Here is an 18,779-nt window from a genome sequence, read left to right on the forward strand (position 1 = left end):
AACGGGCAGGTATTGTTAATTACCGGGGGAGTGGGGATGGAGGAGGCGCTGGAAGGAAAAGTCGAGGAGGGGGTCCGATGACGTTGTAAGGCAGTTAGCAGAAGGAGGCTGAGACGATAGACAAATTTAATTGATGTCTGCGACGCGACTGTGCGATATGTCAGCTATCTATTTAATGCTTCGATTTTAATTCTGTGCCACTTCCTGTCACTTCGCAATAATTACCCAAAGGAGCAGCCAGCTTTATAGTGGCAAGGCGAAAAATAGAGGTTGCATCCACCTAATATATATGTACGGCAATGTTGGGCATTTCTTTTATGGGAAATTATTGCTATTTTTAATGCAAATGCGCTAATTACAAACACTGATAAGCCAGCCATGGCGGTACCCGAAGGCCCGACCAAATGCATTAATTAGGAATTCCAAACGGATCGGTGGTCAGGAGGAGAGTGATGTTGCCTTGGCTTTTTAAAAGCTGTTTCCTTTTTTGAGGTTTTTAAAGGTCTGTAAATAAGATTTCTAGCTTAAAGAAGTTGGCATTGGCATAATATCTAGAACGAAAATTTTAAACTGGCTATTAAACATGAAAATTTAACATTATTTTAATCAAGTTCTGGTGTCTAAAATGCATTAAAAATGTAAAAAGTTTCCAAAATCTAAGTAAGTTTATTGTTAGTCATTTTCCTCTAAAAACTTCCATTTACTTTTGTTCATCTCTCAGAGACTAGCTAAGAGCATCCCCAATTACCTCCAAGTCCACTTGTCCAGTATCGAGTGTCCAGCGGCGCCTTTGGCCAAATGCAAAACGCCCGCGGCACAATGCTCTGTGACAAAGTGGCACGCTTCCGCAAAGTGTCTCCAAAGTGGATCGCTAGCCCAGTCGACTACCTCGTTCGAACTTGCCTCAAAACAGAAAAAAGAAAAAAAAAAAAAAAAAAAAAAACCGAAAACAAATTAAATTGATCTAGTTTCTTTATGGCCAGGAAAGCTTCTGTGCATCTTGGTGGAGCTCTCTTGGAGCTCTTCTTCTCTAGAGTTGCGGAAGAGACAACGACCGATGACAACGGCGACGATGAAATATGTGACCATAGATACGCAAAACCGGGGAATACTTTGGGGCCAGGTAGCAAGGTATCCGGCTGATGATGGCCTCCAGTGCCATCCCGTTGCCCTTAGCGAGAGATGTTGCTGCTAATGCATCGGCAGCAACCATGATGAATTAGTTTTGATTAGGCCAGATGTGGCTGTGGAGAGTAACTGTGTGTGTGTGGCTATTCCTAGGCTAGTGGTCGGTCTCCTGGCTATGCCAACTTTCGCTGATCTGACCATAATATATCAGGGCTTTTCAATTAGTCAAATGTCGCAGACAGTGCGATATGGCTGGGTTTATTAATAGCACTAGCTACTACTGACCACAGAGGGTCTCTAACCTCAAGTTGGTGGCATATCTTTAACGGGCACGCCCTGTGATCAAGAGTCTGGGAATGCGGGCTCTCAGTGGGTATTAGAAGTTCTAGTTGGTTTGGTTTTAATGGAGTTTGTAGTTCTTAACTCTCGTTTCCTGGTTAAATTTAAACAAATTATTAAATTATTTAAATAAAAAAATCAACAATTCAACAAAAACAATTACCTAGCCCTTTTCTATATCAAATTTTCCAAATTTCTAGAAGCCTTTCCGTCTACAATTGTTATTCAAGTTTTGTTTGTGTTTTTTTCCAAACCCATCAGTGTGTCAAGAGCTCGTGTCGATGTCGTGTGTTGCATGCCACATGCAAAGTTGAACTTGGCTTAACTGCTGGCAATTCTATTTATTTACGAAATAAATCACTAACGGCAACTCATTAGCAGTTAAGCAAAGATATTAAGCCGAGGCAGTATAGAGATTGCCTGCATGACATTCCTTTGGTCCTTTTTCTTTTTTGTGGTTTTTCTTCAAAGAAAATAAAGTCCGGTTTGTGATAGTTTGCGGCCGGTTGTTGTCGCTTTTTTGCCTTTTGCTGCTGAGTGACTGTTCAGCGACACCTCGCTGGCCAGATAGCTGGTCCACTTCCACTTCCATATCCACCTCCAACTCCATCACCACCAGATGACTCTCTCATCTGAAGTATCTTCTTGGTAAGTTAGCTAGCGATAAGCCATATTGGTGTCCATATATTGAAGCTACCGAATGGCTAAGATGAAATGTGGCAGCTTATCAAATCGAAATCAATTTGGTGCATATCGGGTATGCCATCTAAACACCTAAACATGTCAAATAGCCGCACTTAAGACGACAACTACACATGTGTGTGCCTCCCCAGACTGCCGACAGTTCATCACCTGATGCTTCTGCTTCTGCTCCATCTCTTGGCCAAGGATTGACCATCGTCTAGAAACTGGAGTTAAGAGAATGGGGATTACAGCCGTCTATATTCAGAATAATTTTGTTTGCGCCTGTCATAAGCTAAAAACTGGGAACCCGGGTAACAACTGGCCATTGGTAGCCACAGCTCGCGGCTCAAATTGTACCGCAAGCCCACAAATCACAAGGCGAACCTCCAGCACCAGCTCCAGCCTTCCTCTCCAGATGCTGCTGCTGGTGCTGGTGCTGCTCTCGTTCAATGATGATTGCTGTGCAGACAAGAATTTCTAGTTTCGGTCAAGGCAGAGTTTGCCGCCACAGAACCTTAACTGTGGCAGTCGAGAGGCCAAAGACGTGGAAGCCGCAGCAGCCGTGAAAGCATTTTGCATTTTGATGCTCTGGTTGAAAGGGGAATATCGACTTTACTTATGGTTTTGTAGATATATTTTATATTCCTTTTTAAATATTCAAAGTTATAGTTGCCTATCTTAAGTGTAACTAAGAGAAAGAATATAAAATGCCACCTCAAATATTCCATGCATGTTAATCAGAAAAATCACAAACAGAGGGCGCTACATTTTCTAATTTATTACTTCTGGAGAACCTATAATTCTGTTCAGAAGCTGATATTCCATGAATTAATGAACAAAACTTGTTGTAATATGATACACAAGCCTGGACTACATTATAAAAAAACCTACTAAAAACGAAAAAGTTGATAAACGACTTTAAAAATGAACTTTTTGAAAATTTATTTGAATTTTTAAAAAGACCTTTGAAAAAAAAAACAAAATTTTATACCTGATCATATTTTCCATGACCTTTTAAGAGCATCTCCACTTCATCTTTTGCTACCTCCGAAAAGCTTTCCTTTTTGCATTTTTACGAGAGAATTGCGCTCATAACTTTTGCCGCGTCCCCGACATTGGCTGCTCGTCTTTGGCAACCAGAAAAGCTGAAGAATTTTAGGCCCGACATGCGCCTGTCGCTGCTGGCAGCCCAGCCGGCCTTCTCCATTCCACCAACGATCACTGATCGGTGGCAACAGGTGGAGCAGGAGCAGGAGCAGATCTGGAGAGGAGGAATCAACACACCGAATGAGCTTTTCTTTCTTTTCTGGTCAGTCGACTTTTGCTGGTGGCTGCAATCGCTTTTGGAGTTTGGAACATTTCATTAGTTTTGAGTGCTGGCATATATCGTCCGTGTCGTCGTCTTCTGCCCCGCTTTGGCTATTATTTTCAATTTTATTGCGCTTTTTATTGGGGCTGCATTTCGCTATATATGGCCACGATATGGCTTATTGAAACGAATGCCTAACTAATTTATATGACCAGAACGGAATCCAATTCGCCCCAGAACGTGAACGAGATATTATAATAGGTTTAAATTTACAAAAAAAAAAAAACATTTTTGGTTAACTAAATTTAAAATTTCGTTTCTTTAATTTGTTCAAAAAGTGTTTTCGCCAAATTTGCATATTTTCTTGTATTTTAAATATATAATTTGAATATTGTTTAGTTTAGTTTTTTGACATAAAATATCAACTTATGTTTAGGGATATACATATATATATATATTAGATGTTGAATTTATAAGAAAAACTGATATAGTTTTTGGATGATAGAACCAATTTGACAGACTTAACGATCTAAACACAAAGACAGTCTTGGAAATTAGAGTTTACGAATTGAGAGTCTCTTAATGTATATATATATTCTTTTAGATGGTAATTAAGTACATAATGTGCACACAAAAAACATTAAGAAACGCTTATATAACTATGTATTTAACGCACAAACAAATTAAATTTGAACTGCAATGCGAAAACTACAAAAAATCATTTTTGCAAGCTTCACCATTTGAGCATGTTGAATTGTGATTTTTCTGCTTAGCTACGAATAATTGTTGTCTAGCTAAGAATGCATCAATAAAATACATTTATCCAAGTGAATTTTCACATTCATATATATATATTTGTATATATATATGTATAATTTATGTATGGAAGAAAAACTGTCCATAAGCAACATCTACATATTTACACAATTAAGTACACCTATGGATATAAGCTTTGCCCATTGTTTTTTTGTTACGTTCTGGATAAATGACTGAATAATAGTTATTGATTTAATTATTAACACTGAACCATGCATCAAATGAACAATATAAATCACAACGTTTAAAATTCCAAAATCTTCTCTTACTAAATATATATATTTTTGTGTTCTTCGGTTTTTATAAGTTTCATTATTTTCTTGATGGCACATAAGTTTCACACATTCATTTGTATTTTCTGGATACTTTGTGACTTACTTCGAACATTACACTAGCTAAGAAATGACAAACTTTCAATACAAATATATAGATTAATATTATTCTTGTTTTTTTGGAAAGTGTTTTGTTTTCTTCTTTTATTCTTATTTATTGGCACTGCCCTTTAACCTAGCTGCTAGTTTAAACATTCCTAATGCTAATTTGTGTCTGATTTTAGCGGCTATGCAAAATATATGTGTACCATTATTTTTGCTATAAAATAGATCCGAATTTAAAACATTCTCAAACCATTCGTTACATTCGTATTTCAGCTATCGTTGCTCTCTGCATTTATATATCTTTATAAAGATTTATGTATATATTTTTCAAGTGGCACAAGAGTTCCATTTTAATTTTCTACTTCGTTTCATGTTCGTTAGGCTGTGGTTTTTGAGGCGCCAGACTCATTCAGAATAAGCTGAACTTCAACTTTAAGTTTAATCTTAATTCATTTATACTTATTTTATAGGTATACTTTGTGATTCATAGCCATACGAAAATCTATATAGCTAAGGGAAATAGTTTTGGGGAAAGATTCTAAACGAGAAGTGAAAGCTTTTTCTTGTACTCAACGTTTTTTCAATATTTCTATTGTCTAACACCTACGAAACGCTTAACAATTTTCTTATTCGATCCTTATTGCCAAATCCTGCAAACCGAAACCATCTATTTAGCATGCACCATTCGTTTTTTATATTTCTTAAGATTTTTTCAAACTGAAAAATGAAACAAAAACCAAAAAAAGAACACAAAACAAATATGTTTTTTAAAAAATCGTTATATATTTTCAAAAGTAAATTAAACTAATAATAATATAAAAATTAATTCAACTTAAAATTAAACTTAAACTAAAAAGAAATTCCTTTCTACAGTAGATAGAACATATAATTATTTAAAAATAAAATAGATAATATAAAATTTGAATTTTCGTTTTTGCCATTTTTGATTTCGAATCAATTAAGGAAGTACACTGGGGCATTTTTCAAATTTAAGTTTTCGTTTTTGTTAAACAATTTTTTCTTGTTCTTTCTTTTCTTTCTGTTTTTTACATATAATTAGCACACGAAAATTGCATTATTCGATTTTTAAAGTAATTTTTTGTTTTTAACTTATGCAATTTATAATGCTTAGAGGAGAAAATGATATGCTAAGATTTGTGTGTTCAAATTTTGTGTTTTCTGTATGTTAAAACCTAAATCTAAACCTTTAAGACAATAAGTTAATAATTATAATATATAATATATATATATATAATTATTTTAAAATGCAATAAATTAGTGTTGTGTGTGTGTGTTTGTGTGTTAGCATTTTTAAAAAATGAACATTAGCTAGGCAAAGGCGAAAGGATTATAATTTTTAAAATTATTTCTGGTTATTTGCAGTTATTTAAGGAAATTAAAATTAATAATTATTACACATGAGATCACAGTATTAGAGACATAAGTTAAATATTTTCCCATTTTCTTTTTTCAATTACATCGAATATAATTAGTAATCATCAATTTGCTTTAGTTAGGCTTTGTATTGGTTAGTAACTCTGTTTTGCTTTTTGTTTTTCTCGATTTATCCGATTCCTTGACCTTGGATCTTGTGATATTATCTAGGCTATATTGTATCTTCTTTTATGATTTAATGTCTTGCATAGAATTTTGCTGATAGCACAACCCCGATTTTTAACGACTACAACTCAGTATGTGTATATATATGATTATATTCAGCAGCAGCGATTGTGATTTTCCCTTGGATTCTTTTGGTTTATCCCAACTTCTCCTGACTGTCCTTGTAGAAGAAGGGCTGACTGGAATCCTGGCCAACCCACACGTAATTATACTGCCTGGGACTGGTGAGGGGCGACAGGGTTCCATAGTCCGATGTCAGCTCGAAGGGAAAGGCGCTCTCGTCGAGATCCAGGGCTAAGGCCAGACTAACCTTGGGTACCGGTGCCTTGGCCTTATCATCAATCCTGGATGTCGAGTTCTGTAGTCTCTACATGCTCGCACTCGACGTTACGATGGCCAAATCGGCGGAGTGCAGCAGGTGATGTTGCTGGTACTGTTGATGTTGCTGCAGGCTCAGATGATGTTGCTCCTGTTGCTGCTGCAGCTGCTGTTGCTGCTGTTGTTGCTGTTGCTGCTGTTGTTGTTGCTGCTGCTGTTCGCCGCGTACCTTTTCCTTCTTGATGCGCTGCTTCAAATGCACCTTGGCATGCCGCTTCTTCTCATCGGATCGGGCAAACTTCCTGCCACAAATGTCGCAGCTGAAGGGCTTTTCGCCGGTGTGGGTGCGAATGTGGGTGGTGAGGTGATCGCTGCGACTGAAGCTGCGCATGCAAATGCGACACTGGAAGGGTTTCTGACCCGTATGGATGCGTATGTGGCGGGTGAGCTCGTCGGAGCGGGAAAATCTACGATCGCAGTTTTCCACCGGACAGGCGTAGGGTCGCTCATGCACCGGCGTCTTGCTGGGGCGATTGGGATATTTACGTGGCTTCACTGGCACCAGTTTCAAGGGGACACTGCTCTGTTGATAGACTTGGGACAGAATCTCATGTCCCTTGCTGGTGGATGGACTATATTCCGCCAATTGGACTGCTGCTGCTGCAGCAGCGGCGGCAGCGGCTGCCGCCGAACTTCCTCCAGATCCAGCTGAGTAGCCAGTGCCATTTGAACTTGGCTGCATATCGGGATAGCTCTCCTGTTTGGGTATCAAGACACCCAAGGCTGCATTGCTGGAGCTGGCCGATGAAGTGGGTCCTGGTAGCACCAATGTTTGTTGTTGCTGCTGCTGCTGCTGTTGCACCTGTTGTTGCACTTGCTGTTGCTGCTGGGCATAGTCCGCTGGTGAGTCTAGCCATTGATATTTCGGCTGCGATCGCACATATTGCTGCTGTTGCAACTGTTGCTCGTGGCTGGTGTGCAGGTCACTTAGGCTCGGGAATCCGGCAGAGGCTCCGGCGTAAGTTGGTGGCGGTTGCTTCAGCAACAAAGGGGTACAGTCCATGGTCAGACCCAAGAGTTCAGCATGCTGGGCTGCCGCTGCTGCTGCGGCACGTCCGTCGTCGTAGGGCGATGGGGCAGCTCCTGCCGCTTGCTGTTGCTGCTGTTGTTGCTGCTGCTGCTGTTGCATGGTGGCATAATGAGCAGGCAAGCTGAACAAGGGTGGCTGGAACATGGTCTTATCCGGACTGGGAAGACCCCAACTGTTGCCCAAACTGTTTGAGGGCGGTGACATTGGCCCGGCCAAAACGCCCAGTTGGGGGGAGGGAAGTTGCTGCTGTTGCTGATGCTGCTGCTGCTGCTGCTGTTGTTGCTGTTGCTGCTGGGCTGCTGCTGCTGCGGCGGCGGCGGCGGCTGCTGCATTCATCGCGTTGCCTGTGGTGGTGAAAATGCCACGATATGAGATTTTGCTAGCCTGTTGTTGTGCTTGCTGTTGTTGTATGGCATGTTGTTGGTAGTGTTGTTGTTGTTGGTGGTGTTGTTGTTGTTGTTGCTGCTGGTGTTGCAATTGCTGTTGTTGTTGGTGTAGCGGCTGTTGTTGGTGTTGCCGTTGTTGTTGTTGCTGCTGTTGTTGTTGTTGTTGTTGTTGGAGTTGTAGATGCTGACTGTGATGATGTTGATGGTGATGATGATGATGATGATGATTTGGCAATTGTTGTTGTTGGTGTAATATTTGGTGTTGTTGGTATTGATGTTGCGGGGAGCTCATGTGTTGTTGTTGTTGTTGTTGCTGCTGCTGCTGTTGTTGGTGACTGTGGTGGCAGTTGCTTGTGTTGTTGTTGTTGTTGTTGTGATGCAGCTGTTGTTGTTGGTGTGACTGTGTGTGATTGCCGGGTGAGCCAACGCCCTCGGTATTGTTGTTGCTTTCGCTGGTTGTCTGTTTGGTGGTGGTTGTTGTTGTTGATGTTGTTGATGATGATGTTGTGTTGTTGTTGTTGTTGTTGTGTTGTGGGTACATATTACAACTATTATTACTTGATTCTTCCTTAACAATTGCCAAAGCCGGCGGAGTACTGCGCTCTTCTTTCAATGGACTGCAATGGGACAAGACGGGACTGGCCACAGATACCACTTGGGGTTCCAAGGAGAGATCCTCGGATTCAATAGATCCTGGAATGGCAAGAGAGAAGATAGTTTTGGTTAGCTTCGAAGTTTTTTCACTGAGAACTTATCATTAAATAAACGAAAATTAAGAGCTTTAACTTCATAGCGTTTCCTATAAACTTTTCTTTAAAATTTCCTTTAAAGATAGATTTTCTCTGTCTTAGAGTTAAAGAATTACTATTCGTATGAAGAAAACTAGGCTAAGTTTTTCAGGTCAATAATGAAACAAGATCTTAAAGAGGTTCCTAATAATATTTGTAAACTTGTTCTAGAAATCCTTCATGAAAAATCTTCCAAAAATAATTTTAAAAACTTTTCATTGAGCTTCCTTAACTAAGTAAAATTTTAGGTTATACGATTATAGGAAAGTAAATCATCGCCCTGAACGGCTTGATTGCTGGTGTGGCTAAAGTTGTTGCTGGTGTGGCAGTTGTTGCTGCTACTGATGCTGCTGCTGCTGCTGATGTTGCTGTTGCAACGATATCAATCACAGTTCGCTTGAACGGCATTGGCACTGGGCTACTGCAGCTGGGCGCGCTTTGATTTCGCGGAAATCGAACGACACGGGAGGTCGCATCATCGCTCATCGTGCCAGTGTCGAGAAGTCCAGAAAAATGCAGAAGCAGCCGCCGGCAGAAGACAGTTGCAGTTGTTGCTGCAGTTTGGGGGCCAGGCAAAAGTGTCGGCGAGAAGACTAATTACGCGGCTGGCTACCAGGCCGAGGGAATCTCATTCTTTTTTTTCCCTCCTTTTTTCTTTTTCTTGATTTTTACTGCTCACGATTGTTGTCATTAATGCCGCTTGGACTTGAGCTTTAGCCTGGATATTGATTGAGTTGCAATGCGCCTAATGTGCTGCGACATCAATCTGGTTTTAGTTGAGGGTTTGGCAAGGGGCAGAGAGAGGCAAGAGTCAGGCATGGGGGGATTCATAGAAAATTTCGCGATAGCGTTTCTATTGTTTCTAGTTTGTCTATACACATATATATATATATATATATATAGATTTGCAAGCCCCATTAATGCTGTCAGGGCAAATTATGTCCCCCTCTCTACCAAAAAATAAAGAAAATTATGTTTCATTTTGTGACAGGCCAAAACAGAGACGCATTCTGGCCAATATGGAGCCTTTGTCCATCCTCTTTTTAGCCAAAAACCAACTCATCCAAAGACCCTCGAATACGAGTGAGACATGGTCAGCTTTGCCAAGTTTGGCGATTAAAAGCCGCTCCATCATTGTCATGCAAATTGTTTTAATGGATTTTCATTTGAAAATTGCCCATGTCTATGATTTTAGCAGCTCTTTCTCTGCCTTAGCTTTTGGCCAAGTAGAAAAAAAATATAAGACTTGGCTGCGTGGGCTGTGGCCAGAATTTATGAGTGACATTTTTTTGGCTTCTGACTAACTTTATAGCTAAAACATATTTTAGAATCTCAACCATCTCTCATTGGTTTTTATGCATTTTCAATGGGATCTTTGTGATCTCTTCAAGAAAAAGTTGTCATTCTTTTGGGGGGGTACACAAAAAAAGAGAGCAATTAAAGTCAATTGTTTTTGATAGCAGCAGCAAATCTAGTATACTTTATTTGCTTTGCCTTAATTCAATTACAAATGCAGCTCCATATGTCTGTAGATATATATATATATATATGTATATATATGTCCAAGACCGATATGGTATGTCCGCGTATCTTGAGGCAGCCTCTAGTGAGAAAATTGCGCTCGAAACATTGACACTGAACGGAAATGTTTAATACATGCGCCGTTGTTGTTGCCTTTAGATTAATTAAGCGACGTTGCTGGCTGTTCTTGTTGTTGTTTCTTTATTTATTATTTTTATTATGCAGTCTTAGAAATATGAGAACGCTGCGTCGTGTCTGTCGTGAGTATTGCAAAATTCAATTTTTATTTGACATTAATGAAAAGTGAGAGCAAAAAATAAAAATAAAAATTTTATGACATAAATTTTATGAAGTCTATACGGTGATATAGCCATCGGGATGTCAGCATTTTTATTAATTTATATTTATGTGAGCAAAGACCAAAAGTATATACTCGTATGTGAGGCCACCCATATCTTAATAATACGAAATGATATTATTAAGACAAAAAAACAAAAACAAACACAAAGGAAAAAGAAAAAGAAATATTTAAAAACGAGATCAACAAATCAGAAGATATGCAAAGAAAGAAATGCCTCGGAAAAAATTGGTACTTGAAGATTTTTGAATGTTTATTTTGGATTTTGAACTTGTTGATTCGACGAATGGAGCAAGCCCAAGGGAGAAAAGGTTTCTTGAGGGAAGTCCGTCCGGTGAAAGACAAAGCCAAAGCCAAAGCTAAAGCCAAAGATATGTTGGAGTGGCCCAAAGCAGAAGTAAGTCAAGATATGGCCTAACATAACGACAGTTTCTGCTCGCTCTCCGCTGAGGCTGATTTATGTTGAGACTTAAGACTGACAACGGATTAGTTGCCGACTCCATACGACTACGGACTGCAACTGGCATTGCCACTGCAGCATGTGGCAGCAGCTGCAAGCTGCATCCATTAGCAGCAGATAAAGAAACCTCACCGGCCAGAGAGTTTCTCCCCAGACGATGGCGCGCAGCTAAGCAAAACTCCATAAATGTTTGGAGGCCTTTGTATCCCACGATTTATAGGGTGTATTATGATATTGAACTATCATGATAGTTCAAGGAGTAAGTACATATATAGCTTTAAATTATATATAGTTATGTACGTACTTCTGAAAAAGTTAGCCTACATTTTTTTTGTATATTTTTGGACTTATTTAAGCTTTTTCGGTATCTAGTACTTACCAGTAATTGGCGGTGGTTCCACCACTGTAGTAGGACCAAAGAACGAAGGTATATCGCTGGACGTGGTCACCGGAGTGTTGAGATCACCCGGCAGCGCCTCGATCAGCTGTTTGTGGGCCTCCACCTGTTCGACGGCCGAGGAAGCAGGACTGTGCTGACCACTGGTGTTCAACAGGCTGAGATGCGAGGCCGAACTGCGTCCACTACTGGCGGTGGCACTCGGCTGCACGGCCACGTGTCCCGGACTACCGCCCTGAGTTGGCGTGGCCGTTTGATTACGAGCTCGTAGCACCGAATTATTAGCGGATGCGGCAGCGGCAGCGGCTGCTGCAGCGGCAGCTGCCGACGCGGTGGTATAGTGCAGCAACGAGGATGAAGATGATGAGGAGGCCGCCGAGGAGGAGTTCAGGGAGTTGCTGCTAGTGCTGGCACCACCGTGATTGCCACCAAATTGGGCCGGGCTCAGATAGGTGGCAGTCGATGGACTCCCGCTGCTCTGGGCCGCCGTGCTAGTCTTAAAAAGACAGGTGTCGAAGCTCAGCACATTGAAGTGAGCGGCCGCGGCCGTCTCGGTGAGCAGGAATGCGTGATGGGTTGGCGCCACCAGGGTTTCAAGCCCTTCCATGATCATGGCCGCTGATGGAGTTCCAGGGGCTACGCCGCCTAAAAAAAAAAGGGAAAATTTTCGAATTAGATTTTTGGGAAATTGAGAAGATGTATCTTATAAGTTAAAAGTAATCTTAAAACTGAATTTGGTTATGGTATGACCTGTGGAAATCCAAAGTTCCCTAACAATATGCTTATAATTCCCAACCATTTATTCCGAATATGAAAATATATAACATATTTCATAAAATTTAAGACGAAATGTCGAGTGTAATCAAAGTTGGTAACCGCAGATGGACTCATGCAAAATCATAATGCGAATGCCGCGCACTTCGGTTTTCAATTGATTTGCCACGACAGCTGTTCGATTGCATAACCAGTCGCTGTGAGTGAATGCTTTACGGGTCATCAAGTGGTGAAATTACTTAACAATTTAATTTGTTGTCTTTTGGAGAAAAAAAACGAAAAAAAAAAAACCGTCGCAGACTTTCGCCTCCTGCGCCCACGATCGCAGGCAATTAAATTAAGATCGATTAAGCACTTGGCTCAGCCCTGAGAAGTAGAACAGCCGTCTTTCCCATGGATCCCATCATCATGATGTCCAGGTTTTGGGCCTGAGTTTGGGTCACCATCTTTAGCCCCCTTTGGGGGAAGTGGGTCATTCGGTGACCTTACGCAACTGCCCAACTGACGCAGCGAACTTATGCAAGTCTTAATTAGTCTCTGATCAACGAATCGAGCGGATGCTAAATTTTTCTAAACAAATGTCTCATAAACTTGGCTTATTATTAATTATTTTGTAGTTTTTGCCTGTTGGTTTATCACAGATAAACTAACCGAAATTGCGATTGCCATCTGCAACGAGTTTTTCAGTTTTGGTTTTGGTTTTGGTTTTGGGTCTGGGTCTTCCCCCGCCATTCAATCTGCTCGATGTGGCGTCATCTCCAAAGCTCTCAAGTGTTGTTTTATTATTATTATTTTTTACAATTTTTTCCCCTTTTTTTTTTTTTTTTTTTTATCTTACTCCATGGCGAAGGCTTGACCGCGTTGATTTGCATTACAAGTGCACTTGTGTTGACAGGCAGCTATGCGCCAAAATAACTACCGTGCCACGGCGTAGTTGACTGTCGGATGTAGTATATATGTGGAGAAGCCAGCAACGAAATTTTGAGCGTCCTGCTTTTGGCACTTTTGCTTTTTTATTTACATTAGATTTCACGCATAATTTCCATGGCAAAGTGCACTCGAGACGGCGGAGCGAGTGAAATTACATTAAAAAAAAAAAAAAAAAACTGTAGGCCACAGAGTCAGCAGCAGTGAGAGATACCTACAACGTGTGGCTATGAGATACATTTGTGTTGGGACCGCGCGTGCTGGGCTTTTGTGTGCCTTCTCTGTTATGTTCATTCATAAAATTATGCGCTCGAGTCAATAATTTTTACAGTCGATCAAAGATTTGTATCTTTTCTTCTCTCCCTTCCTCTTGCCACATGAATCATCCGCGGGCGGCCGAAATAAAATCCAATACCTCTCGAACCTCTCAAAAACGTCTGACAAAAACTGGTTGTTTGAGCATCGAATCGAGCCCAACTGGCACTTCCATCTCTTTGGACTTCTTGGGCCGGTCTTTGTCTTCCCCTGTGGTTCTTAATAACTTGGCTAACAATTGACACTCCCTTAAATAAAAAAAAAAGGAAGAAAAAAAATCAAGAAAAACCAACAACGGCCACGGCAAGCTGTTTGCTTGTCTACAGTGGCAACTGCCTAAACTGCCTCTAAACAGAATCTTTAGAGGAATATCCAACTAGCTACTACTATGAAGTTTTTCCCCTAACCTAAACGTTCATCTTAGGCAAGCTTTACTATGACAAACCAATGTCTGCGTTTATGTATATTGTAAATCTTGTCTCCGGCCCGGATCCCCTGACTTCTTTCACTCTGCATATTTTTGCATAGCATTTTTCCTGATTTTGTTTTTAGTGTAGTAGGACAGACAAGTCGAGATCTCTTTTTATTCGCCATGAATGAATATTGGCAGTGGGCCGTGTGCCAGAGTGAGATGGATATCCGAAAGATACATTTAACGGCTCGATGAGGAAGAGGTAAGACCGAGCATGGAAAAAAAATTGTTATGTTGATATTATTTTAATTAAGTTTTGCCAAACCGGTTGCAGCTGTCGCTGATCTAGCCATTTCCATAAGTTACTCTTGGGGTTCTATTTTATTTTTACTTAGCCGAGAGTCGAGAGTGTTAACAATCCGATAGATGGGCGCCAATTTGTTTGCTTTGGCAATATGAGGAGGGGCTCATACTATAGGCCATGGCTTGACCCCCAAACTCTACGTTTTGACCATTTGTTTTCATTGGCAGCATTGAAGACCTCATTGAGGATTAATTTTGTGAGACATGCTAAGCGACCTTTGGCTACTTAACGGCTCCAAAAATAAACTACAAGTCTGTGTTGTCTCTCATTCGGGAGATCTTGGCTTGTACTCAAATATCGAAAGATTTGCATTCCCAACCTTGGTAAAAAAAATATCTCAATTAATAATAACAATAATAATACAAGTTTCTTGTCTTTCTACAGATACTTCTTTTTTTGTTTTCTTTAGTTATTAATATGAAAAGAAATTGGAGAAACGTTTAAAGGAGAAGGGATGGCGATCATTAGTCAAGTGTGTGTGTGGAGTAAAAGTATCTTGCAGATACATAGATAGAAAACATGCAAGTTGCATGCGACACGGAGCCAAAACGAAACGATGATGGAATGGCCGGGCGGCAACAAAGTCCATCATTCACACAGCGGGAGCAGGAACCCCCTCTTCCAGCCACCTCTTGCATCTCCCTTCACCAGGAGTGTCCAACAAGTTAACATGGACAACATGAAAATGTATCTTTTGCCGCCGTCTTTTGCATGCGTAACACTTTGTCACACTTTTCATGCCAACAGCTCTGGTTGCCTGTTTTCCCTCCTCATGAGAACAATTAATGAAAATAAACAGCCGCGGGCCAGACAACAACAACAACAACAACAACACCACCATGCCCCGCCGAATATGTATATTTTTATAAAGATTTTTTTTCCTGATTTTCTTTCTTTTTTTTTTTTTTTGCTTCTTTGTTCGAAATCATTTTAGTGGGCACTTAAATGAAAATTTTCTTGTTTGACTTGGCAGCCAAAACAACTCACCGACGGCAACTTCAGGCTTTGCTTTGTTTTTCTTTTCTGGTCACTTAAAGTTGTGGAAAATCAAATGGAGTTGTGGGTAGGGGGAGGCGCACGATGTCAAAGTTGCCACATTGGCAAGTGTTAAATGAACTTTAGTATGACCCATCACAACAGCGCAAGTCGGCACCTTTTGTTTTGATCTCATAATTAATTTTCTAAATACGAAAAATTGACGAAAAGTGATGGAAAAGCTTGAAGAAAAAAAAACAATTGATAAATGATCGGCAGAGATTTTCTTTCGTTGGTTATGGGAGGCTGCATGTAAATCGTTTTGCTAATTGTTTTTCCATTTCGAACGCTTGGCTGGCATTAAAAACCGTCACTAAGAAAATGCATTAGCGGGAAAAGTTTTTTGGGGGTGGACGTTACGAAACTGTGGGATCTGTCTTTGGGGAATGCAGACGTACCAAAAATTTGCCATTAAATTGTAAACATGAGGAAAAATAGTGAGCAGATTGCTATTTTAATTGAGCGCTAAGTGTATGACAATAATTTAATTACAAAAACTGCAAATGGCTAATGCAAAGATACACTTCTACCCCAGGCTAAACATAAATTTCAGGAATACATAGTTGCAGTCGTAAATTTTGCCCGCTTCGCTGTGCCTGCTCCCAGGTGCTATCTAAATAACGTGCAGAAATTTTTATTATGCGTTAAATGAATTTTTATATCTTTCAACTAAATCTGCAAAAATAATATAAACTGAATGGTTAGAGAAGGCAAGGGATTCTATATATGATTGGTAAAATATACATATTTTTAGGTTTATGGCTGGCAACAAGCTTGTAGGTTAAAAGAACAGGAAAGTGTATTTGGTTGCCAATGAATGTGAAAAGTGAATTATTTTTTGAGACGACGTTTCCTAAGGATTTCTTTTTTATTAACAATTTTTCATAATTTCTTGTTTTTTCCTTTTTAAATCTTTAAATTTATCTAAAAGTCAAGCCAATCCAATGCCAATAAGAAATCTCGAAAAATTGTTCTTCACACAACATTAAGTTTCCAATTCGAAAAGGAACAGATAAATCACATTAGAATTTATGCTCTGTTACCAATCTTATAAATTTAATTTGTTGACCAATAATTCAACCCAAAACACAGCCAACATTTTTCATTTTTATTCAAAAACTAAAATGAATTTTTAATATGACACACACACAAATCACGAAAATAGTTTGTTTTAACATCACTATTAACACCCACCTGGATCGCAATGGCACTTGCAGAAGAATTCAAAGGGATTTTCCTTTGGCTTTTGTAGCCTTGTCGGCTTTTGCTTGCTCTTAGACTCGAGTCTAAAGTATTTTCACTGTCAGTTTCACGAAAAGTTTCGTTCTCGTTCTCACTGCGAGGCCAAAAAATCAATAAAGCCCACTGCTCGTGTAATCATCTTATGCGGCTGTGGTTGTGGCTGTGGCTCTTCTTGCTTTTGTTGTTGTTGTTGTTGGCTTTCATTCATGCCACAACTGCCCAAATATCCTTTCACTTTTACTTTTAAGTTTTAGTTTGATAAGCAAGTATCTCTTGCTTTTGGTTTTCTTTGTTTTTTTGTTTTTCTTTTGGCACTGCTATATAATTTTTCACTTCACAAAACCGTTTTGTTATTTTGTATTTATTTTTGAGATTTTCCAATAAGATATTTCACGTTGGATATATGTAATGTTCGCTGTGTGATTTTCTTGATATCTTTTGCTAGCTTGCGCTGGGCTTGCCTTTTAGCTTCTTCTATTTCAACCGTCGCGTTTGCTTGTCCGAACACAACTGAGGCACGAGATGCGCCCTCTTTCGGTTTTTATGAATGAAACTCAACATCGCTGCCCGCTCACGCATACCAATGCAGAACGTAGTGCCCCAGCTCGGCGGCTATCCACAAACATAATGCCCCTCTGCTCGGGCGGCACGCGCCTCAAAAAGTCGAAATCGAATGGGAAAATAACCCGCTCTCTCTCTCTCTCTCTCCCTCTGTTTCTGTGGCGGGGAAATCATCGAAGCTCGTCATCGACGTCACCATGGCACATATACATGCGTATATATGTATTGGTGGCATATAGCATAAACGGCCGGTTTGGCGGCCCGTTGCCGATCCAATCGTAGGTCTGGTGCCTCCCTATACTGCAGCCATTTTCATCGCGCACGCGCACTCCAGCCAATCAACAGTTTGCCAGGCCTTTCCGCCGTGGTGAGTTTCTCGCCTTGTCTCTCTCTATCTTCTACTCTCTTTCTTAATCTTTTTCGAATTCGAATTGGAATTCGCTCTCTCTCTGGTCTCGCTTGAGGTAAAAATAATACAACAGGTACCCCCCTTATAATATATATATATATATATATATTGAGTGTGCGTGTGTGTGTTTGGTTGTGTGTGAGACTTTTAGCGGCTGGCAAATGTTATGATTTCCCGAAATACGTCATCGGTGTGCGCGAAAATTGCGGCCCATTAGCCATGGCAATTTCTGCATCGACGTAAACAACCGAGCTCCATCCGCATTTGTTTGCATGAGCCGGCCGCCAAAAATGTACCAGAATTTCTAAACAAATGATTCACTTGACCATTTATGGATAGATTTTCGGTGCCTAATGTCTGGCATTTGTATCTGAGAGATACTTTTGTTTTCTTCCTATCTTGCCTAACGAAAGGTCAGGGTGGAAAATTGTTTGGAAAATAGTTGAGGGGCAGCAAGTGTTTTGGCAAGTAGCTGTCCGAAATACTTCACAGTTAAGGTGTCTCTTTGTATAGAAAAGGTCAGGGATGGAAAATTCTTTGGTTTTTTGTAAAGAAGTTTAAGGCAGTAAATTAAATGTGGATCATTTATATGCGTAACTTGAGTGGTTAGGGAGGGTTATAAACTTAAGTTCTGTTGAGTGATTTTCGTGGGAAGTTAATATTATTAAAGAGTTCTCAGGTTGATTGATTTATGAGATTGGCGTTAAAGGCACTTTTCTGCCTGAGTGAATATTTCAAATATGATCTTAAAAGAGTGATATAAAATATAGCAGAAAAAACTATAAGTGTATTAAAAATAGATCCATGGAAAATATGCCATGATAAGAAGTAATCAAAATAAGATTTTCTCTGCTGAAGGTAATCATTTTTTAAGAATATCTTTTCAGAATGTCGAGTAACCTTATATTTAACAAGATATTGATTATTACAAAGTTCCAATTTGAAATTCCAATCGAACATTCAATTTATCATCATCCCAAATTTCCTCCAGTAATTTCCCTGTTTTGCTGTTCAGTTTCTGTCTGTTTTTCCCAAAATTCCATTGACAGCATTTGGAATTTCGGTTCATATGTTTATCATTCACATTCACATTGTAAATGAAACAACAGTTTTCATGTGCTAAGGACAAGGTTGCACGTCAGATGTGCA

General features: G+C 39.9%; 1 protein-coding gene across 1 annotated transcript; it reads right to left on the reverse strand.

Moving 5' to 3' along the window:
- Positions 1-3,815: 3,815 nt before the first annotated feature.
- On the reverse strand, positions 3,816-17,341 carry LOC108105260 (probable serine/threonine-protein kinase yakA). The gene is made up of 3 exons (XM_017211740.2): positions 16,613-17,341; positions 11,574-12,236; positions 3,816-8,760 (listed from the first exon to the last, which is right to left on the reverse strand). Exons 2-3 carry the CDS (start codon positions 12,202-12,204, stop codon positions 6,641-6,643), a joined length of 2,751 nt encoding a protein of 916 aa, XP_017067229.2. The 5' UTR covers positions 12,205-12,236; positions 16,613-17,341; the 3' UTR covers positions 3,816-6,640.
- Positions 17,342-18,779: the final 1,438 nt, after the last annotated feature.

Source organism: Drosophila eugracilis, unplaced genomic scaffold, assembly GCF_018153835.1.
Source record: "Drosophila eugracilis isolate 14026-0451.02 unplaced genomic scaffold, ASM1815383v1 contig_75, whole genome shotgun sequence".
NCBI classification, from domain to species: domain Eukaryota; kingdom Metazoa; phylum Arthropoda; class Insecta; order Diptera; family Drosophilidae; genus Drosophila; species Drosophila eugracilis.

Excerpts from the sequence above, each read along its gene's own strand:
- LOC108105260 (XM_017211740.2), bottom strand. The coding sequence starts at position 12,204 with ATGATCATGGAAGGGCTTGAAACCCTGGTGGCGCCAACCCATCACGCA. Across the intron at positions 8,761-11,573 it reads GGAACCACCGCCAATTACTG|GATCTATTGAATCCGAGGAT; the intron begins GTAAGTACTAGA and ends TTGCCATTCCAG.